General features: G+C 40.2%; 2 protein-coding genes across 6 annotated transcripts in view; one reads left to right on the top strand and one right to left on the bottom strand.

Annotated features, from left to right (window-relative positions):
* LOC115375216 (uncharacterized) overlaps positions 1 to 6,917 on the top strand; it is a 15,148-nt gene extending 8,231 nt beyond the window's left edge. Inside the window, exons 5-7 of the mRNA XM_030074605.1 lie at positions 692 to 837; positions 3,605 to 3,744; positions 5,422 to 6,917. Coding sequence (XP_029930465.1) covers positions 692 to 837; positions 3,605 to 3,744; positions 5,422 to 5,564 — 429 coding nt within the window. The 3' untranslated portion in view covers positions 5,565 to 6,917. The remainder of the gene's footprint in view (positions 1 to 691; positions 838 to 3,604; positions 3,745 to 5,421) is intronic.
* The window catches only part of odr4 (odr-4 GPCR localization factor homolog), a 23,913-nt gene extending 1,301 nt beyond the window's left edge, over positions 1 to 22,612 (bottom strand). Inside the window, exons 1-15 of one of the 5 annotated variants that reach the window (XM_030074601.1) lie at positions 22,485 to 22,612; positions 21,589 to 21,692; positions 20,351 to 20,467; positions 18,561 to 18,653; positions 17,859 to 17,965; positions 16,571 to 16,607; positions 14,694 to 14,837; positions 13,489 to 13,584; positions 13,121 to 13,168; positions 11,183 to 11,302; positions 10,988 to 11,099; positions 10,536 to 10,739; positions 10,127 to 10,174; positions 7,782 to 7,877; positions 3,012 to 3,023 (exon numbers count right to left, since the gene is read on the bottom strand). In XM_030074601.1, coding sequence (XP_029930461.1) covers positions 7,807 to 7,877; positions 10,127 to 10,174; positions 10,536 to 10,739; positions 10,988 to 11,099; positions 11,183 to 11,302; positions 13,121 to 13,168; positions 13,489 to 13,584; positions 14,694 to 14,837; positions 16,571 to 16,607; positions 17,859 to 17,965; positions 18,561 to 18,653; positions 20,351 to 20,467; positions 21,589 to 21,687 — 1,296 coding nt within the window. In that variant the 5' untranslated portion in view covers positions 21,688 to 21,692; positions 22,485 to 22,612 and the 3' untranslated portion in view covers positions 3,012 to 3,023; positions 7,782 to 7,806. Of the gene's footprint in view, positions 1 to 3,011; positions 3,024 to 7,300; positions 7,878 to 10,126; positions 10,175 to 10,535; positions 10,740 to 10,987; positions 11,100 to 11,182; positions 11,303 to 13,120; positions 13,169 to 13,488; positions 13,585 to 14,693; positions 14,838 to 16,570; positions 16,608 to 17,858; positions 17,966 to 18,560; positions 18,654 to 19,449; positions 19,477 to 20,350; positions 20,468 to 21,588; positions 21,693 to 22,275; positions 22,448 to 22,484 lie in introns of those variants that run through there. The other 4 variants (XM_030074600.1, XM_030074604.1, XM_030074602.1 and 1 more) reach the window with 4 other exon arrangements.

The following is a 22,612-nucleotide window of genomic DNA, read 5'->3' as shown; positions in this document are numbered from 1 at the left end:
ATCCTTTTGTCTACTCTTTTGTTAAGGTAACTTTGAATTATGTCATTGACTGTTCCTTGGCCTCATATCTCACCCACTGAAAACAACATCTTATTTTCTCCATTTCTCAGTTTTCCTGTATCATTGCCTTATAGTTGAGCCAGAATTAGCTAATTAGCTAATTTGCGTCTGTAGTCCCTGGGCAGGAAAACATTAAAACAACAATTAACAAACCTTACAAAGAAGCACTTATAAATCACTTTCATATAAAATGTGAAAAACACATTGTACCCTTTCTTTGTAATAGTTATGGTGTTTTTGATCAGAGATCACAGCTAGTTTGACTTAAGCCTTGTGTGGGGATGGAGTTCAGTGTTCAGACTTATGTGATGAAGATCTTTCATTTTCAACTCTGTTATTTGCTAGACATACATCGTTTCCTAAACTTAACCACAGCTATTTTTCTTGTGGGTGATTTTAGAATTCACGAAGTCAGAAAGAAGTTTGTCCACTGCCAAACTCCACCCTAAAATAGTGTTTACAGTCTAATGGCTGAGCCAAACATTTTCATTTCCCAGCAAGAAGCTTAGCTCTGTCATCTTCCCCTTGTAACATGAATGCACAATGAGGACAGCTAGGCGGGATCTCAGGCTACACTCCAGCTCCTACAGAGATTTAAAGGTGTTTTTTTTGTCATTGTTCATGTATGTAGGTCCAGAATGGTTTGGCTCTTTATGCAACCTGGACATCCATCGCTACCCTGATCAACTTCTCCCTGGTCCTGAACCTATGGGGTGTGGCCAAGAGCACTGCAGCAACAGCCTCTCTGTGCATCCTGTTTGCAGAGCTGGTGGGATGGTAAGCTCTGATTGGATGAGGTTTTTCGAGGAGGATGTCCCAGTATGATGTTTTAAAGACAATACCACCTCAGTCACCGGTTTGGACTACCAGGAAATCTTAGAGGACCATGCCAGTGATTTTGAATCTTGACTACAATTTACCCACACTTTACACTGTAATAAACCATTTTGCAAACCATGTGGGGGTACTAAATATTTCCCAACATATAATCACAATCTCTTGATTTTTAAATCTGAATTTTTGGTTGTATCAGCCACTTTATAATGTTTTGCTTCTTGGGCTAACAAAGTTTTCACCATTCATAAACCAAACAACTGATAATTGGCTATGTAAGGCAAACGCTTCCCTGGAGACTATTTTCTCTGGTGTGTTTCACTGCCGTTTCAAGTCATCAAAACACAACAGTGCTGCTGCTTTTAGGGAAAAGTAATGCAGAGGACTTTATTACAGACAGTAATGGAATAATGCTGTGAAGAAAGTTTGAAGACTCAGAAAGTTCATTCTCATATCAGTGGAGTAATTGGAAACCAGTGGCTGGATAAAAGGTACGAAAAATCGTATCAGAGTTCTACAATACGAAAAGCAGAAAAAAGCAGATGTGCAAAATCACTGCTGTGGTCCTTTAATGCCAGGGGTCAGATTCAATTCCCTATAAATTCAAATACCAAGTGTCCTTTTGTTTCCAAAGAAGTGTAAAATGTCCTCTCTTGGAAAGGTCTAATTGCCCTTCTCTTGAATGAAATAATTGAGGAATAATGCTCTTCTTAATAATCCATTTTCAACCTGAAAGCCTGTGTTTATTAAACATATGACCGTATCAGCATTCTAATAGAAGTTTCTGTTGGATCATCAGGTTCTTTGAGGTTTTATTGCTGTACCTGTCTGTCGTAACACATTTTCATTTATTTTTTTACTAGTTTGAAAAGAAACCTATTCTATCCTGTTCTCCATCTGCATGCTCCCTCTGGGTGATATCATCTGCAACTATAACATTAGCTTGCACCGGTATGCTGATGATACTCAGATTTTCATCCCCATCAAGCACAATGACCGCTCTGCATTGGCTAACTATGAGGCGTGTCTGTGTGAAATTAAAGCCTGGATGTCCTCAAATTTCCTGATGCTTAACACTGGCAAGACTGATATGCCGGTCACTGGTCCCCCTACGCAAAAGCATCTTTTCAGTGATCTTACCCTAAACTTTGACTGCTTCATCTCTCAAACTATACAGCTAAAAAAAAATCAGTGTGATTTTTGACTCCAGTCTCTCACCTGTCACTCACATCAAAAACACTACTAAAACTGCTTTTTATCACCTCTGCAATATTGCTCAAATTCAGCCTATGCTAAGTATGGTTGATGCAGAAACTGTTTGTCATGTTTCACCTTGATTACTGTCATGTTCTGTACTCTGGTCCGCCTGCCTCCAGTACTGGGAGTCTTCAGCTGGTCCAGAATGCTGCTGCCAGAATCCTGACCACAACAAGGAAGTTTGAAATTCATGCCTTGGCAGATTTTAAAATCCTCTTCTTGGATTCTTGCCACTTGTGCCGGCCTACCTATCTGACTTAATTACACCCAACAACCCGCCCCGCTCCCTGTGCTCTCGGGTGCTGGTCTGTTGGTTGTTCCAAAAGTTAAAGAGAAGTCAGCGGGCCACCGAGCCTTTTCCTACTGCTCTCCCTTTCTCTACCTAAAGAACTACCTAAAGAAATAAGGGAGGCAAACTCTATTGTTACTTTTAAAACCAAACTTAAGATTTATTTGTTTTCTCTAAAGCTGTGGATAATATAATTCTGATTTGAGCTTTGAGAGAGGCTCAGTCTCTCCTGTTTTAGTTTAGTTTAGTTTCTGGCAGGTTAAATGTTCCCTCACAGTTTCTCTCTTCCTCTCTTTAATTTCTACCTTCAGCTCTGACTGTGATGTTTTCTGTTACTAACCCATTCTCCTGTGTGTCTGAGTGGTTGTCTGCTGCATGGATGTGGCTACCATCTTGGGCCGGCACCCTGGCTCTGTCCCCATGCCCTGCTGTACCTGGTCCCGCTCCCCCTGCTGGCTCTGCTCACTCCTGCACTGTCCACAGCCACTAGCTTAGCTCCACTGATACATTTATGCACCTGGTTCTTTGTCTTGGTCCCATTAATGTTGTCTCCCTTCCTCCCCCTTCTTTGGTGTGTTTGTGTCTCATATGCATGAGTTGCATGCCCTGTGCAAGTGTGGCCATCTCCTGCCAGGTTCCCCTCCTTGTCATCACCATCCTCCTAGTCCTGGCTGCTGCGGCTGCTCTGTAGCTAATCCTCAACCTGTGTCTGTCTGCAGCCTCAGCCAAAGCCTCCTGCTGCGTCTGCTGCCATACTGTCTACTACTGAGTCTTCTTGCATTTGATTTATGACTGTAATGTTTGTAATTTGCTCACTGGGTTGACACCTATGGCACACCTGTCTGGCCAGGAATATGGTCTCCTCTATCTGTGGTCCATTTTTGGACCACAGATAAATGCTGAATTGCCTGAATTGCCTAAATGCTGAATTGGCTGCTTTAATCTAACAATGTAAGAATCAAACATCCATAATGATCAAACCTCACATGGTATCATTTCGTGTCTGACTTTGGCAGCCATTCACCAGTGGATTCACACAGACTCATGTGCTTTTAGTAGATTTCTAGCCCTGGATTTGAAAGTGATCGTTTGGATTCCTAGCCATCCTGCAGGAGGATTGCTACAGAGAACCGTGAGAGTGAGCTGCTGCTTGTGTGTGTGCAGGTTTATCCTGGAGAACTGTGTGTTGGATCGCTGGGTGCGCAGCATCCTCACAGTCTATCCTGTGGTGATTGTGGCACTGGTTGGAAACATCACCAAACACCTGGACCGAGCTGACCCTAGTCCCAATGCTATTTTTATGGGTGAGTCTAACAAGCAAACAAAGTCAGTGATGCCCTCTTCAGCAGTAGTGAACAGAGCCAAAAATAGCCAATATTATATTGGCTTTGGCTTATATTGGCAAACTTTTTTAGATGATGCTGATACTGATATATGCACATATTTTTTTTTTTTACACCTAATTGCAGAAAACAATAAGTCTCTCATGCAGTGGAATTAACATTTTATTATGCCTGCTCTTATTGTGAAGGCCCACTGGCAGATGCAGACATAAAATACAAAAGAAGAGAAAACTATTCCATCTTAGGTTATGTAAAACATAACCTAAGCCTTTGATATTACATTTTCTTTCAAACAAAACTGTAAGATTCATCCTGCTGAAACAGGCTTGAATGATTGTCTCCCTAAAAAAATGCTGACAACAGCCATAAGCACGGCAGATTTGACCTTTCTCATTTATCAGCATGTCATATCAACAGAAATCTTCATTTCAGGCGGATACCAATATTTCATTTCTAAAGCCGATATCAGCCTATACGGATGTCATGCTGATATTATCGTGCATCCCTGCCAAAAACACAGTTAAAAAATCCATAACATTGTTTCTCTGTAGGCCAGTAACAGTGCCGTTGTTTGACATATGAGCGCCTGGGGCAAAAAATAGATTTATTATTTTATTTCACCATCTTAACAGCATTCACTGTATTTCTTTTTTTTCCAGTTGGGGGGGCATTTACAATTTTTTTGTGATAATTTTCTGCAGATTATAATAATTATAATAATTGTAACACAGTTCTATGGTAATTTTTTAGTATAGCTTTACGATTTTACTGATCGAAATCAAGTGAACCAGTTCACGTTTCAAAGGTTAATTGAGCAAACAAAAAAAAAAAGTTGTGGGCCCTGTATTGAGGGAGGCGTGGCCCTACGTGCTGGGCCTGATTTTCCAGGTGCAGGACTCACAGACAAATGAAAAAGAAGTCAGTGTCTGAACACTGAAAATTCAAGCTTCCTTAATATTTATTTGTGGAACACTTGGATCCCTAGGATCATTGTCAGACTGTCCACTGTTTTAATTAATGTAACTTTGATCTGATCTGGATGGAAAAAAAATCAACAAAGCAGCAGAGTTTCAAACTGATTGCATGGCCTTGTGTTTCTCTGCTGAAAAGCCACACACACTGCTGCCACCTGTAATGTTATTATTGTATTATTCCTTTAGTAATGCAGTTGTGTCTAAGGAAACCAGTTAAGACTGTAAATTTAATCTTATATAGGTCAAAGCAGTTTTCATCATTTATTCACTTGGTGGTTCTTTTTTTGGCATAAGGTCTGGCATAAGGAAAAATAAAATTGCAGTCAAGCTTGGGAACAAATTTGGAAACTCAATTATGTCATGTGATTAAACAGACAAATTTATTAAAATGAATGAATTTGTTTGGTGGAAAAGAAAGGAAGATGAACTTGTGAGATGTCATGCGCCAGTTTTTCTGAAAATTCTACTCAAGTGCGCTCATCACTGTGAGTTAGGGAGCCAGGAGATGGCCTTGAAATACTATGACAAAACAAATGATTCTCTTTGGACAGAAATCTGTGTGTAGACGCTGCTCTTGAACTTGTGTGATTCTTATGAAGGTGGTTATTGGATAGAGGTTGATCCATTGTTTTTCTATGGTTTCCTGCTTCCTGTTTCCCATCAGTGATACTGCTGCTGTTGACCTGTGTTATGCTGCTGATCCGAGTCACCGTGGTAACCTGCAGAAACAAGAGGAAGCCTCTCTTCTCTCCCAGTTCAACTCGGAAGATGGTGTCACCCTGCGATCGCATCAAGATCATCTTTTAAAGAACAGGAATCTGTCTGCTACTTCCTCATTTTCTCCTCATGGCATGCTAAATGAAGACATTTACAGACTTTTTCTAATACTTTTTTATGGCATGTTTTCACGTATAGAATTTTTTGCTTTTGCACTCAGTATAAAATACATTTAAATGGTTTAGTTTGAAGTATTTTCTTCTGCAAAATAATACAATGTATTTAGCGCAACCAACCACAGGTTATCATTCAAACCAGTCTGGTGTAATTACATTTAGTGGAACGAGCATGATGTCCTGCTGTGGAATTTGAAGTGGTGGATACATGCCTAGAGACAGCAGTTTGATGAGTGAATGTTGATACCTGGGTCACAAATAGTAGTTCCTTCAGTTTAGGCTTTATATCTTGCAAACTGAAGATACAACTTGGCTTTTAGTTCAGGAACAACCCCTCTTTTTTACTTTAATCACAAGTAAACCCATCTCTGCTACTTTCATGTATTTTATAAGCATGCTTCTTTTCACTGCTCTTGACTGTGTTTAACCAAGGTGCCTTAAGGTTTAACACTCATCCTGTTGTGCATGACCTGGTTGCCTGGCCTGCACTGACCACACATGGCCTGATTCACTAGTACACCCTGAGTTATAAAACTAGTTCTGTGCTCTTACCATCTTACTTGTGGAGCTTCATCAGTTAAAAAAGGGCCCCTGCCTGTTGCTTGTGATCACAGACTTTATAACTGTTTTCTGTTGTGTCTGTCCGTGCTGAATTAGGAAGAAGCTTTTATGTTTGCCGAACCTCTCTAATGTTTGGGGTATGCTGTCACTTTGTTTTATTCTTTTTAGGCAGCCTGTATTAACAAAATCAAAATATTAGCTTTTTTCTCATTTCAGTCACCGTCCCACAAATTGTTTTCATTGTTCCCAAATTTACATGTTGTGTGTCTTGTGCTTTTTTTTTTTTTTTTTTTTTTAAACTGTTGATATGCAGTGCTGCCTAACTTGGCCAGGACACTCCTGTGAGATATGTCATATCTCAGTGAGGTGTTTCCTGCTTACATTAGGTGTCAATAAAATAAATAAAAACTGTCCATTTGCTGAAAATGAAACTGACCAAATTTACTTGCCTAAACCTCTGACCCTCAACTAAATTTTCTATATTTTGTCTGAACTACAATTGGTTGAAATTCTGTATCCTGTTCATTCTGCTGTGACATCGTCTTTTCACAGTGGAGAAATGTAAGCTTGCATTCCTTTTGTCCAGATGATCTTTTGTGATGGCTCATTTTAACCTTGTCATATTGTATACTGCCAACTTACAAAGACCTACTGAATGAGATGGACAATCTGTTGTTTTTTTTTATTGTTATATTCAAAAGTTAATTTCTAACCTACTTAACCTGGCTGCACTAGTTTTTTCTGACATAAGCCTGTAAATTACTTGAGCTTGTAATAAAATAATTTTTAATCAGTTGTTTATCAAATAAAACCTTTGATTAATAGTCATGTAATAGACTTATTGCCTCATCAGGGCTTACTTTGAGATTATTGTTTTCATATTATATGTATTTCCATCATGTCATTGCACCCTTGTATCATATGTAAATAATATATTAGAGATATTTTCAATGATGAATAAAAAGCCTACTGCAAATACTGATACTGAAAAACTAAGAAATCAGTCAAAGTGAAGGTTAGGTACTCTGAATGGGCTCATGCTTTCACTCCATTCCATTTGTTTGTCTGTTAGCAAGTTGTCTCTAAAAGTTTGGAAGGGATTCGAATTATGTGGAAAGGGAAGTCCAGGGAAAGAGCTGATGGACCTTTGATGCTGATTGGTCAAAAAGGGCTGTGGTGGTGGGTGTTGCCAATCATAAAAAGGCATATAAAAGTTATGGAAAAGTTGGTCATAAGCAGAGGAGAGGAGAGGAGCGGAAGAACTTTTCAGGACAACAAGCCAAAATGGGCATGACAGTGGGTGTGGCTCATCGAGAAAAAGTGCAGAACTACCAAACAGATTCATATACCGTGAATCATTAATGATTCATGTCACAAGATTTTGTGGAAAGCTTGGTCATGGGGCATGGAAGAGCTGATTAACCTTTCACACTGATTGGTCCAAAGGAAGTGTGGTGAGTGTGGCTTGTCACAAAAAAGTACATAACTCCAGCAACAGAAATACTCCCTAAATCAGCCACACACACATGTAACTGTTACATGTTTCAGTTTATTAAACAACAAACATTACCTGTGTGTGTGTGTGTGTGTGTGTGTTAGTCGTCTTGGAGATAGAGCAGTGAGGCAGCAGTGGCCAGCAGCGCAGCAGCAGTAGCCATGGCAACACCTAAACAAACAACAGAGATACAGAGATGTAAATCAGGAGCACTCTCTCTCTCTCTCTCTCTTCCTCCCCCTCTCTCCCTCACCCCCCCCCCCTCTCTCTCTCTCTCTCTCTCTCTCTCTCACTCTCTCTCACTCTCACTCTCACACACTCACACACACAAGCCATTCGAGTATACTGACTTCCATTCCTTCCCTGCTTCTACAGCCTTTCCCTGATCTGAACCATAACCAACAAATGCCTAACCCAAACCCTAACCTTAACCCTGACTCTACCTCTAAGTAAACTAATATGAAACTCCCTTCACCAATTATACACTTTCAAACGACCACTCCCCTTCAAATTAACAACCTCTAATCCAGTTTAGGTGACTAGCGAGGTTGCAATGGGACCATAGCCATAACCAGTAACCCCAAAACCCAAATCCTAAATCTAAAGCTTAACAACTTAATTGGGAGACTATCTTAAAAATTCTAAAATTTTGCTAAATAATGTAAAACCTAGGCTAAGCAATGGCAACTCCAGAAGCAATTCAGTAATGGTTATTTAGGACACATCTTAGAGTTAGAGTCAGACCCCCACCACCTGCAAAATATGTCAAAAAATAGCAAGTTAATGGCAACAAATAATAAAATTAGTTGGGCATGGAACATTAGCTGGGATTTGATCACCCTAGCTGGCCTCCATGGATGAGTGTCTAAGTGTGTAAACAGCCGAAACACTGATTTTGTGGTGACGCTACAGATAGAAAGGTCCTTGCTCAAAAGCTTAAAATATGAAATAGGAACAAAAATCAAAGAACAGAAAGTGTAACCAGAGAAGCCAGTAACCACAAAAAATTATCTTGCATGATCTTTGAAAATTAAAAACCACCTGCATTTTCCTGTTAATCTGTCTATTTAGGTCACAAGTCATTAATTTAATTTAAACCTAAATCAATCCAGAACCTAATCCTAAATAGCTCAAAATAAGTGTACAGTTATATCTGGCAATAATTCCAAAGCCAAAATTAGATCCTGGATTACTCTTAAACTATGCCAAAACCATCCTTAATCCTAACCTTAACCAGTTTAGAGTAGAACTGTAGCCATCAGGCCGTCTTCATAACGTCTAAATGGGCTGAAACCAATTAAAATACTAACTACCAACAACAGGTATAGCCAATCAGATGAGAGAAAGGACCTCAATCTGTTGCAACACACAAAGGCTAGGATGATTATGAGATCCCACAAAACTAAACCAACACTGACAGCTCCTGCCTCCCAGGCCCGGGCATCAGCAGTTGCCACATGGTACTAAACAGATGTATGTAACTGCTTGTCCTCGCAAAAGATAACCATTACAAATCGCCCGTACCTCGGAAATCGGAGAAGGAATAGATAACGCTGACCTAAACACCTTACCTTAAAAAAACCCCAAGCCAACACTAACTCCTAGGCTTAATCCACACCACCACCCACACCCTAACCTTAACCCTTACCCTTAACCTAACACTCACTCTAACACCCAACCCTCATCCGAAAACCCAAACCCCTACAAGGCCTCGCCAAAAAGAGATACTAAAACACCAATTAGCCCACAGCAGAATAAACCTACAATAACAAGTCCCAACATAAAATGACCCGAACAGAACATTGCGTGGTTACCAAGAAGGAAAGCAACTCTCTCTTATCTGTCTCCTTATTTCTTCCTAATAACAACCAACTGTCACTGACTGTTGTGATAGTATTGGGGGACCGGGAAAGGCCCACGGGGTGGTGGGATCTAAACAGAACGCCCACCAAGGGCCCTATTTCTGTAACAACGCCATAGTAACCACCGACAATATGTGTAGATTGTCAAACAGGACTAGGGCCGTGCCAAGACGCAAGGTGCATCAAGTAAAGACTCAGGGAGTGAAGTGATTCCATCAGGCTCAACCAAGTCTGACAGTGCCCGCCACCCAGTACCGGGCATCAGGGGTTGCCAACAGTTTCACATTAACTTGGAACCGGTGTTGAGGCGTGTTGCTCTTCAGGGTTGTGGCAGATAAAACATGGACGTGGGCAAGCGCCTTTTCTCTTGAAAACTCGCCTTGTGTGCTACCTGTACTACCGAAATTGGAGATGGGATTGGTGTAAGATATCGAGTGTGTCGTTCCCAATATCTAACCTAAACCAAAAAGACACAATTTGCCTTTGTATTTGTGCAGAATGGCAAAAATGTGCTCACTTCCCAATTTTTTTTTTTTTTTTTTTTTTTTTTTTATTTACCAGTGTAGGTGTTCCTCTTGGGCTCCTGCACCGTCTCTACACTGGGCTCTGGAAACACACAACATTTTAATGTCATAAAACATAATAATATTATACTTTAGAAGTACTCAAAAACATGGTCGGTTAGCGAAAGGCGATTAGCAAATTATCAAAAAAAAAAAAAATAAATAAATAACATTCTGTAACATATTTTACTTAAAATATTTATTTAAAAAAGTAAAGAAAATTTAGAATCATGACAATAATTATAATGTCAGATCAGTGATGCTGGATTGACATCTGATTTCTCATGTTTAAGGCTGCATTCAGATGCATTTGACAAGCATTTCAATACTTGTGCCAGCCACCGCCTGTGCCCACTACACCCCTGACTACTATAGTTTTAGATGAGCACACATGGTTTGCACACCTGTTGGGCCACTGCTATCTGCAGGCTCAGCAGCCAGCTCCTGCCTGGTGTCCAAGTCCTGCTCTGCTGCATCCAGGTCCAGCATCTCCTTCAGCCTGTCAGTCACCTCAGCCAGACCCTCGTCACTGAACTGGTAGTCACAAACACACACTGGCCCATGCCCCTTAACCGGGCAGAGGACACGGCGGGGCAGAGACAACTGCTCTGAGAGACATAAACACAGCCAGAGAGGACAGAAATCATTTACATATCAGGTAGGTGTGGAAGCAAAAAAAAAACTTTCTAAGTTTAGCTCAAGTGAAAATGAGACAGTTTGGACTTAAAGGGATAGTTTACCCATTTTTAAAAAATTGATATTAAGTCACTAAGGGTGAATTAAATATCATTCATTTTCCAAGATGGGTGAACTATCCCTTTAAAGTCTTGGCTGATGTGGGCATTGTGTGTTGTACCTGCCCAGTGTTTTTCTTTGGAGTTGCCCTTGCCCTCCTCCTCTGTCAGTAGCTCTTCCAGTAGCATCTGAACCCTCACAGCCACCGTAGAAACCACGTCCCGCTTGAGCAGCTGTCCAGAATAAGGGTTTATGCTAAACTGATGCAGTCTTCTCTAGGCTTTGCTTGACAGTATGTGGGGTATTACAGCCTTACCTTCTCAGCCAAATTGACTTTGGGTTTATTGCTGTGTAGGTAGGCTCTACTGTGGATGGCTCCTCTAAGGGACACGCTGCCTCCACACTGCTGAGCCCCATCTGCTAACCTCTGCCCGTCCTGTCAGGAAGGACACACAGCTCAGGAAGACATGTGCTACAGGAAACTTTATGCTGTTCCATCTGAGACGTGCTTTTTCATTTCAATCAACTTTAAAGCTGTGTTCACACTTGGAGCAGCAGACAACACAGCTATAACTTCCACTGAGAAGTGCTAGAAACATCTGCTGACTGGGACAATAGAAGGAACGTTAGAATAGGATCTGATTTCCAAAGCATGCCAACCTTCTCAAAACAGAGGCAGATCAACTACTGCCGCTCATGACACAACATTCAAACTGGTTCTCTGGCTCAATACAAAGTGGTATACACATCCAGTTACTCACAACACGACTACTACTAAGAATAATACAAATAAACTTTATTTATATGGCAGCCAGTGCTCTGTTCTTTGCGGTGGCCTGCTGGGGACAGGTGTCCGCTCAGCTGATGAGAACAGCATCAATAAGCTCATTAGGAAGGCAGGCTCTGGTGTCGGGTCTGTACTCAATCCTGTCCAGCAGGTGGCGGAGAGGAGAATGCTCACCAAATTGAAGTCAGTAATGACCAACCCTGCACATCCACTCCATGCTCTGGAGGTGATCAACAGCAGCACTTTCAGCAACAGACCACTGGCACCAAGGTGCAAGTCTGAGCGCAGCAGGAAGTCCTTCCTACCAGCTGCTATTAGGCTGGTCAATGAACAATTGTGGTGGGAACAGATTCAACAAGTTTCACACTTTTATGTATTTGACATGACCTAAGTACACATTATACCTTATATATATATATATATATATATATATATATATATATATATATATTTATTTATTTATATTTATATACACTACTCACAAAAGGTTAGGGATATTTACCCCAGTCTCCAGCAGCCGTTCCCTAATGATACGACCTCGATGAGCTGGAGCATCAAACACCTGATGTGAATTTTGCCGTTAAACTCCGTGTTAGAGAACAGCAACTTGTGCAAAAAGTACTGAAACACTGAACAGTTGGACATGTGCATTCAAAAGTTTACAGAAGGTCACATTAAGGTCACCTGTAAAGGTTAGAATGCATTTTAGGTTCATCCTGAAATTTCACCCGAAAGCCGAATATCCCTAACTTTTTGTGAGTAGTGTATATATATATATATATATATATATATATATATATATATATATATATATATATATATATATATATATATATGTATGAAAAGAATAGCCATGATTAAAATAACAGCCTGAGACAGCAGAGTAAGACACACAATAGAGTGAATAGTAACCAAAGCCAACAGAGCAGCATGATTACATGATGGTGAGATAGAGCGATTAATCGGGATGATATTTAGCATTTCCAGATAATCGGCATCAGCCAATATCTGCTCTCACGAGGCAGAGACATGTCAGCAGACACGTGCAGGCAGCCTGCTGGCTGCTAATGAACCCGGTTAGTGCTTCCCCTTATCTGCTGATGAATGCTGTTAAGTGAACTCAAATTATATTTGCTTTCATTCATGTTTAGTTTTTTGATTATCTGTGGACATTTATTGAGAGGATGCATTTTTTTTTTTTTAATTTAAAACAGACGCACTGCAGAGTACAGATCTAGTCAAGCAAACAGAGACAAAGCAGACAATTTCCTCTCTTGTTTTTTCACATCCCATGAACCTGAGGTAATCCCAAGTTTCACCTGAGCTCCCTACCAAAATCTTAAAAATTTCAAATGAAAAAACATGACGGGAATTAAAGCTGGATAGACTCAACAGAATGTGTTGATGCTACAACCATTTGTATTGCTTCATAAAACACTACAATGAGAAAGTGTGTTTGTGTCTTACCGGAGTTAGCAGCAGCTGAGCGGTGAAGGTCTGTCTCACATTCCTTTTCTAGAGACAGAAATCAAACACAGCAACTTGACTTAGATTCATTCTCCAGTCCAGAGAATCAGTTGGAACTGTATTATTCATACATTTTCTACTTGTTCTGCTTATTTGTATTTATCTCATTAGGTGACCGTTGTATACTCGTGCTATAATTCTCTGAATAGTGCTGATTCTACCCAATTCAGTTTCTATGCATCAAATCTTCTGGCAGTGCCCTTGAACATGTCTGTGACTGTGTAAGTGGCCTATCTGCCTTGGATAAACCCAGGTTTCATGAGTTTTCTGACTGCCTGACTTTACATAAGTGATTCCATTTATACCACCTGGCCTGCTGTGAGCTCTGTGTCCGCTGGCAGCTTCTTTCCATCAATGAGACAAACTCCATCCTCAACCTGATGCGCCCATGCTTTCAGTCCGTCCTGAAACAAAGCCTGACCTGAGAACAGTACCACTGAAAACTGCTGAAAACACATATCTTTAAAGGGTAAGTTCACCCATTTTGGAAAAATGGAAAGTGGAAAGTGGATGAAATGTGCACTACCACTCCCGTCCCCTCCCATTACTGAGTGCTGGATACTGTCTGGATCCTGCCATTGAGGCGGACTTCCCTCCAGTGAACATTCTTGAAAATGACATTAATCCAATCAAAGAAGGTTTAACACCACTTTACAAGTGTTCCCAAACTAAACATTTCCAAAACTAAAATGCACATACAACTACCAAGAGCACATGGATAGTAGAATAACGCAAGTTCCCATTTACAACTGTATTTTTCTTGATATCAACATCTGGAAAGTTCTGGTAACTTCTGCAATTCCTGTAAAACTAGATTAAAGTAGTTTGCTATCATTTTTTTCTTCATTTAAGTACAAATGTTGGTGGACAAAAATGACAGCCTTCTAAAAAATGACTAAAAGATAGCTGGCAAGTAATATTATGGCTAGCTTCTTCTTTTCCTCCATTCCCCTTTATCATACATGTTTCATGAACCTAGAAAATAGTTTCACTGTTGACTTTTTTTTTTTTTAATGATCGGCATCTTTTATGCCATTTCAGGCTGTTCAGAGGCTGCTACATATCATCACACTGTTTTCTGATGTCCAACTGGAAGTTAAATAGAAATGGAAATGATGTGAAACAGGAGGAGATGCAAAGTTGCCAAAACATAGTGTTGTTAGGGGCTCTAAAAATAACTTAAACATATCCCATTCCTGCACAATGACGTCTCTTAATGTGGGCTTATATTAGAGAGGCTACCTGTATATTTCACAAGTGCACATGCACTTTAGATAAAACTTTTGCAAAGTTTCTCATCTTTCTTATAAAACCCGAACTTATTCCACAGTTTCTTTATTTATGAACATTTGGATGTGCATTGTAAATTTCTTCAGTCAGTCAACATCTTTGACACACACAGTGAAGAGAAAAGAAAGGAGAAAAAGAAAAAAGAAAAAAGAAAGAAAAAAGATCACTTTTTTCAAAACGGGTGAACTATTCCTTTATCGGCTGTGTGGCTGTGTGTGCTAACCTTGAGACATTTCTCCATGCTCTCTATGCTGGTTCTGTTCTCTGGCAGCGCCAACAGCAAGTCCACCTCCAGGCAACACGACACCGTGGCCCAACAGGAACACACACCCGATTGGTACCTCCAATCAGCAGGCTTGGCTGTGCTCTGTAACAGCCAATCACAGCAGTGCTTGTTACTCAGGACAGCATTACATGCCCAAGCTATCAGGGCCTGTGCAGTGCAGCCTTTGCTTGTTTGTATACGCTGAATCAAAGTTTGATGAGTGAGCAGCTCTATGGAAAGTCGTAGTAGATAGACATTTTCCCTTTCCTAATGCTGGAGCCCACTGTGCTCTTGTGAAATGCCAGCACACAAAATACTTGCCATGATGACTGTTTTAATTCTCCTTCAGGAACAGGTCATCAAACCAAATCCTGTTTTCCTTGTTTTCGCTGCTACAACTCTACACAAAACCCGTATTTTCAAATGAATCCACTTGGCATATTGTTTCATTTTAGTGTGGGCGTAAGTGAAAAAAGGAGAAATAAAGATGCATTTTCAGTTTTCTCTGCATTGGTATGGACTAGTGTGGATGATTTGCACAAATCAGTGCAAGTCCAAATCAAGTCTCAAGGACAAGTATGAGTCAAACCTCATTCAGGCTGCGCAGCTCTAACTAGATTAAATCATGGTTTACTACTAAATTCTGTTGCATCAACCTTTGTTAATGGTTTAAAATGAAGAAGGGTCCAATGTATACCTCTCTTTAAACCTCAGTTTAATTTTTACTCAAAACCTAAATTAAATTTAATCCTGTTGTGCCAAAACCTCACACTCGAATTGAAACTGACTGGGAAATTAGCAGAAAAAAATGACATCATAAAATGACCAAAGCATATGAAAAACCCCAGTCAGAATTACATTTGTCAAGAAATTAAATGCAACTTTAGTCCCCAATCTGTTCAAATAACGTCCCATCAGTCACACTGGCCACAACTAGACTCAAAGCTGTAAATCTTAAAGGACCGTACCAGTGATTTTGTGCGATGTGTAATGTAATGCATAATGTTTATGTAGTCTTTAATATCAACAAAATGTATTAACTTCATGTTTCTGCTAATCTTTTCCAAAATCAAGCAGCTGTATTTTAGAACTCCAATATCATTTTTCCTCCCTTTTATCCAGTCATTGATTTCCATTCATTCCACTGCGATATGAAAATGATCTTTCAGAGACTTCAGCCTTTCTTCACACCAGTATTCCATCACTGTAATAAAGTCGTCCACATGAGTTTTCCTAAAAGCAGCAGCACTGTTGTGTTTTGATGACTTGAAATTGGGTGTTTAACCGTTTCTTTTCTGGAGAACAGTCCCTGAGGAAATGTTTGCTTTACACAGCAGATAATCAATTCCATGACACAGAATATTATTAAGGGACTATTTCAACCGAAAACCTGGATTTTAATCATATGTTGTGAAATCTTCAGTACCCCCACATAATTTGCAAAATTGGTAAAATGTGTGTAAATTGTAGTACACAGGCCACACTTTGAGAATCACCGGTATGGTCCTTCAAGAACATTCACAAGAATTTGGACGCACATTAACTCAATCTGAAGTGTCACTGTAAACTTCAAACACTTCAGCTTTGCATTATCAATAACTTTGCAAAAAAACAAACAAACAAAAAAAAAAAAACGTATATATTAATAACAATTAAAATAAACATTTTGATATTGTTGTATATTGTGTGTAGACAAAAAACCCCAATGCATTCCATTTTCCATTGAGGCAGTAACACCATAACCCAGAGGGAGACTGTCCACTGGATGAATCCTAAAGGCTAAAGACAGAAGCCATGACACTGGGGAAAGAAATGATATGCTGCTGGAAACTAACCTTAGGGTCTCTGACGTCAAGGCTTCTGCAGACAGCTCTGATATGACTGATCAAAGAACATCCACAAAAATAAAATTGCAAGCTATTATTCTAGAGCTCATTCATTCATTCTCTAATTCACTGGCCATTTAAATGTTGAGAGGTTGAGAAGAAACACTACTTAATTTTGTACACCACAGAAAAAAGAACATCATGAACCATGATCCAACAAGCTTTAAATCGTGTAGTTCCTATATGATTTCCATTTCAAAATTCCAGACATTTCCAGACCTATATTTTCACACTTCTCAGTGGATTTTGTTTTAGACTGTTTCACATCTCAGACTGCTAATAGCTACATGTTTATCATGCATGGAAATATTCCAACTGTTACACGTGCTGTAGCCTTTGTCGTTTGTCGGCCTTGTGTTGGTGGGTTGAACAAAAAATGATGAGACACCAGGTGCTGATACTGCTTTCACAAAATCACCATGCTTCTTCCCTTCCATATCACTAGTGAGGTCTGCCTCACCCATGTTAGAGATGTCCAGTGATTTCATACACTGTTTGCACTGTGCTATTTTCTATGTTTCAGAATCCTTCTCCAACCACTGGGGAAGCCATTTCTCACAAAACTTGTATTTTCCCGTCTTGTGTTCTTGGACAGGATGGGACAGGACATGCCATAACATGGACGCTCTGCCCCTCCCTCTAGAGTGGAAAACATATTCAGCTATCTGCTCCAAAGGTCAACAAAATCAAAATTTGCTGCTTGTGTGATTCATTTATTATTGCAATTTGTGTATTGCACTTTTAAGAAAACTGGAAATACAAGCAATAGTCTGGAAATGCAAGTATTTTTCCATATTCTGTCCTCTTTTTCCATACTTATCCAGACCTGGAATTCATCTAAATTATATTTCATACTTTTTCAGACAGTATAGGAATCCTGCTATAGTGAGAGTGAGAGGAAGACAGCACCACTACTGTCCTACATAACAGCTAGGGGGGAGGTGAAATAAATCAATTTTTTTCAAAATAGGTGAATTATCCCTTTAACAACTCTTTTTTTCTGTTTGTTACATTTAAGGTGAATTTCTTACAACCCCAAACGTAATGAAAGACCAAAGGAAGGTATTCACATATTTAAAGTTTCCTGAGTCTTTAATTCATTCAGAGGCTCAGACTCTTCCTTCTTAACTAATCCATTTACCCAATCAATCCACCCAATCCCTCTACCCAGCCCCTCATCTATCCATCCATCTGCTGGCACATATCTGAGCCAGTAGATGGCAGTGTGGAAGGATACTTTCTGGTTTTGGAGTTGACATGCAGTGCAATGCGGTCTGTAATGTCATCATCCGCAGCAGCCCACAGACGATCCTTAGAGATCAGGTTTTCCACTGCAAAAACCAGCTACACACACACACACACACACACATCAGTCTTATAATACAAACACACACACACATGCACAGGTGAAAAAACTGACAAAACAACAGTGCTTTTAATCCACCTGACAAGAATATAATACTATAGGATGTACACACACTGAGACTCAGTCAGTCTGGATACCTTAAATCAATGGTTCTCAAACTTTTTTTGACTTCAGTACCTCCTTTCCCTGATTTCTGAATCCAAGTATTCCCGTTTTACCTGACTACAACATTTTGCTTAGAAAACTGCAACCGAAAACCAAAACTAGCATGCAATGAATGAACAATAACTGACCCTCTGAAGAAGTTAGTGCCTCCTGAGCAGATTTATTTTAACACTTTTATTATTATTTATTATTATCTAAAATTACATATTTCCAAAACCTGTAATATATTAATTATTTATTCTTATTTTTTTCTATTTTCAGATTTTTCTCATGTATCCCCTGTAGTACCTCCACATACCACTAGGGGTAGGCATACCCCCATTTGAGAAATGTGGCCTTCAACGACACCATCTTAAAGGTGAATGTCACTAATATGTGTGTGTGTGTGTGTGTGTGTGTGTGTGTGACCTGTCGAAGTGAGATGAGCATGTCCTTGGGATCAGCATCACTGATGATGAAGACTCCTAGTACTGACAGGCCTCCAGGCAACATCCTGGACACCTAGAAATACAAAGCAGCTCATCAACACACCAGCTCATTTGCTCATCACCCTTTCTTCCCAGTGTCTTCGAAAGAAATCAAGAGATTTTGCTGCGTTCAGGCACTTTTCACAAGCATTTCAACACAAGAAAGTTGATGTCAATCCAGCATCACAAATCTGATATTTAAATGCATAATAGTCATGTTTTATACTTGCAATTTTTACGTCTTTGAGGGGCAAATTTTCCACTTTTTTTAAAGATAATTTTTTGACATTTCCGCTTTATGTGATTGTTACAGTAGAGAGAGACAGAAACGGCAGGGGGAGGAGGAGATGACATGCAGCAAATGGGCCGGGCTTGGACTCGAACCCTGCGATCAGGACTTAGCCTTGACAAATAGTCTGCACTCTACAAGGTGAGCCAACAGGGCGCCACCTTGTTTTTTCATGTTCTTTTTGGGGGCGTTTCTGCTTCATTAGATACGTACTGTGGAGAGAGAGGATGACATGCAGCAGTGGTCCTGGGCCTGAACTTAACATGGGTTGCTGCAGCTAACACTTGGCCTCAATACAATTTATGTGACATGCACTCTGCCTGGTAAGCCAGCGGGGAGCCTCCCATGTTTCAGGGTTAATGTGTTGGGTGCCCTGCTAGCTCTCCTGGTAGAGCACATACCACTTGTTAGGGCTGAGTCCTGACTGCAGAGTCCTGGGTCCAAGCCCAGGCCATTTGCTGCATGTCATGCCCTCTCTCCTCTGCTTTTCCTGTCTCTCTCTACTGTCACTATCAAATTAAGCCACAATGCCAAAAAATACCTGTTAAAAAAAGGGTTAATCTGCCTGAAAGACAGCAATGTAGAAGTGTTCAAATGCTGAGCCCCATCTGAAGCTTTCAAATGCCATGACAGAGGTCCTTGCTTCTCATCAGTGTTTCACACGTAATGCACACCTGAGCTTAACGAGTTTTAAAGTGCCTTCAGGCCTTACAGCGAAACCAGGCCCATTTCTCAACCAGAAATCAAAGTCCAGAAAGTCGTTTGTCCTGTCATGGTGTTTTATGCAAGAGGGATTTGTGATAGTTAAGATGAATTATGTGAACAGAAACATTTTTTTTATTTTAAATAAATATCATATCCTTCCCATTACTATACAGCCCTATGTTGAACTTGCATCATTCAATGCCTTGCATTCATTCTTTCTCTTTCAAATACATATTTTTATGTATTTGTAGTGAAATGACTTATCTTCTATGGGATAATTGATTATCTTGTATTTCTGGTAGGGCCCAGCTTATAAAAGGAGGAGGCTGGACGTCCTTTGGGAGCAGTTGTGACCAGGCGAACTGGTGGCCACTCAGATGTATCTGCTAAGGGTCCTGTGTTAAAAGGGCAGAGCCTTCAGTGTAATACAAAGCTGTAGTTTCTTGGGGTAATTTTCTCTTATTTTGCAAGTATTGATTTTTTTTTTTTTTTTTTTCAGTGTTATTTTTTCCCCACCAGCCCTGCACTGTATATACTGCTACACTGGATTTGTCTGTGTTTTTCACCTTTGTAAATAAATCACCTGGACTGCATTACAGAGTTTTTCTCAGTTTTTTGCCTTTGCTGCTTGGCAAACTGCACAGACACAATGCAGCCTGAGTACCACATTTCTAAGTTGGTCTGGTGGTGCTGGTAATAATGACTTTGCTATTACAAACATCTTCCTATTTGCCTACCTGGCGGGCATGCTCAGTAACCCACTCCTTGTCCAATGAGCTGCCAGCTGCTCCAGCAGACTCCTCCCTCTGGGGGGTCCTAGTTGCCGTAACGACAAAATCCCTCTGACCAGAGCTCTGAAACAGATGTATGTGTGAGGATTGGGGTGTGTGTGTGTGTGTGTGTGTTGGGAGGGTAATCAATTAATGGGACTTTACAACATTCTGTGCAACATTTATCATATTAGGAACATATGTGTAACGAGTTGACAATTCAAACTCAAAAGTTAAACTCAGAAGTTATTTTCCCTTGAAACTAATCACTTTTATATGCAGTAATTGGTTAACTTAACTAGTTCAGGCTACTAATTATTTATTTACAGTAACTTGCACAACACTGACAGTGATGCCTTTGTTAACCACACAAGCAGAACATTACAAGATGGATGTTTCAACCAAACATTCCAGTTTAAAAATTGAGTGACTTTGATTATATGTTGTGAAATTTTTAGTATCCCTGCATGATTTGCAAAATGTCTTGTTATGTTAGCTCCCAATTCTTTTGTTGAAAGCCCAAGAACAGACCGGAGTCAGTCTTCAATTTTCTGATGCAATATTTATTATGGTCACATATAAAGCAAGGCAGCGCTGGTCTCAGTGTGACAGAGCTCTTGCAGGATCTCAGTCAGAATGAGCCCCGATATCAGGAAATGATACACATTTATGTTCTTGGGCTTGGGCCTGCCCCGTACATAGGTTGGACTTAAACGCAACCGAGAATAATTGGCCAGTTACCCGGACATGGACAGGCCAACCACTGTCCATGCCTTGTTTCTGGAATGTGCTATGCTATGTGTGTGAATGTTGACTGGGCGTGTATCTAATGCAACAGACCTAAATAACAAGATAGAGAAAGTACATCTGGCTCCTGCTGTGTCTGTCCTCTGCTTAGCAGCCAAGCTGTCCTGAACAATGTAATACATTGGATAATGCAAGAAACATTGAACTATACAGCCAATTATAACAGTTACAGTGTAAAATGTGGGTTAATTGTAATAAACTGGTCAAACACTCAAACTCACTGGTATGGTCCTTTAAGGTACATTATGTAGACAAAAGTATTCACACTCAAAATACTGAGCCAGTTGAGTATGTACACCCACATTCTTGAGTATACTACATTTTCATACTGATGTGGTTCAAATGAGCATGGAGTATGCTTTTAGCATATGGTGTGTGTGTTGCAAAGAAAGCCTTACCTGGCCGATGAGCACACCTGTGACTGGACCTGCTCCTGCTTCACACATTTTGGACAGGTAGCCCTCCACGGAATCTTCCACTATATAACCACGACCCATACTGACTGGACAGAGAGGTGGTGGAGGATCGTGCAAATAACATTTATTATTTGTTACTGTCATATTTTGAAAATAGAAAAAGGCAGATAAAACACAGACTCTGCGAAAACTGTACATTTAGTTAAAAAGAAACAACACTTAAGAGACTGGCAGTTAACATCGGAGCCACTTGTTCACTTGTGTCTGACTGTCGTCTTTTTTCTTGTATTGGTGCAGGGCTACCTTTTGATAGAGCACCACCACCAACTCTTAATGTGTAGCCTTGCTCTCAATTCTATGAATCATTCCAATTTCGTGTAGATATGAAAATAGGCAGGTGATTACTTCACTGCTGGAAAGGTGATGGAAAGTAGATTCTAAGTCTGTCATCATTCTACTGATCTGAAGAAGAATTTGTATTATGACCCAAAGTAAAGCCTCTCCACATCAGGACGAAAATGTTCGAAGCTTTTCATAGCTGCAACCGAATCTGAGCATATGATTACCCTCATTGGTGTAACCTCCGATACACATTGCAATGCCGGGAAAACTGACAACATCTCTGCTGCAAATACACACGGACACATGGTCTGAGCAATGTTTGCTTACATCCACTTGAAGTTGTGGAGAACAAAAACCACAGCCTGTGTCTGTCTGTCCCAGTCTGTTACTCCATACAGTTAGCTAGCAGGTGTTGGTTGACAAGTTCGATGTAATTTACGTCAGCTTGTCACAGTTATTTCATTCAAAAGAACAGCACAATACACGTTTAACTCCAGAAACCTGTCCACATTCACTCTGAACCTGTGTGGAAGTACCTGAGTTAGCTAACACAAGAACCAAACTCCCGTTAACTTCATTTTCCTTCTGACAGCAGATGGTGGATACGTCAGCAGAGCGGGACAACTACATTTACCATGATGCTCCGCGCCGAATCGTGTTTCCG

This window comes from Myripristis murdjan, chromosome 17 (assembly GCF_902150065.1).
Source record: "Myripristis murdjan chromosome 17, fMyrMur1.1, whole genome shotgun sequence".
Lineage (NCBI taxonomy): Eukaryota > Metazoa > Chordata > Actinopteri > Holocentriformes > Holocentridae > Myripristis > Myripristis murdjan.
Note: the sequence above shows the minus strand (reverse complement) of the source record. Positions and strands in the feature narration are given on the sequence as shown.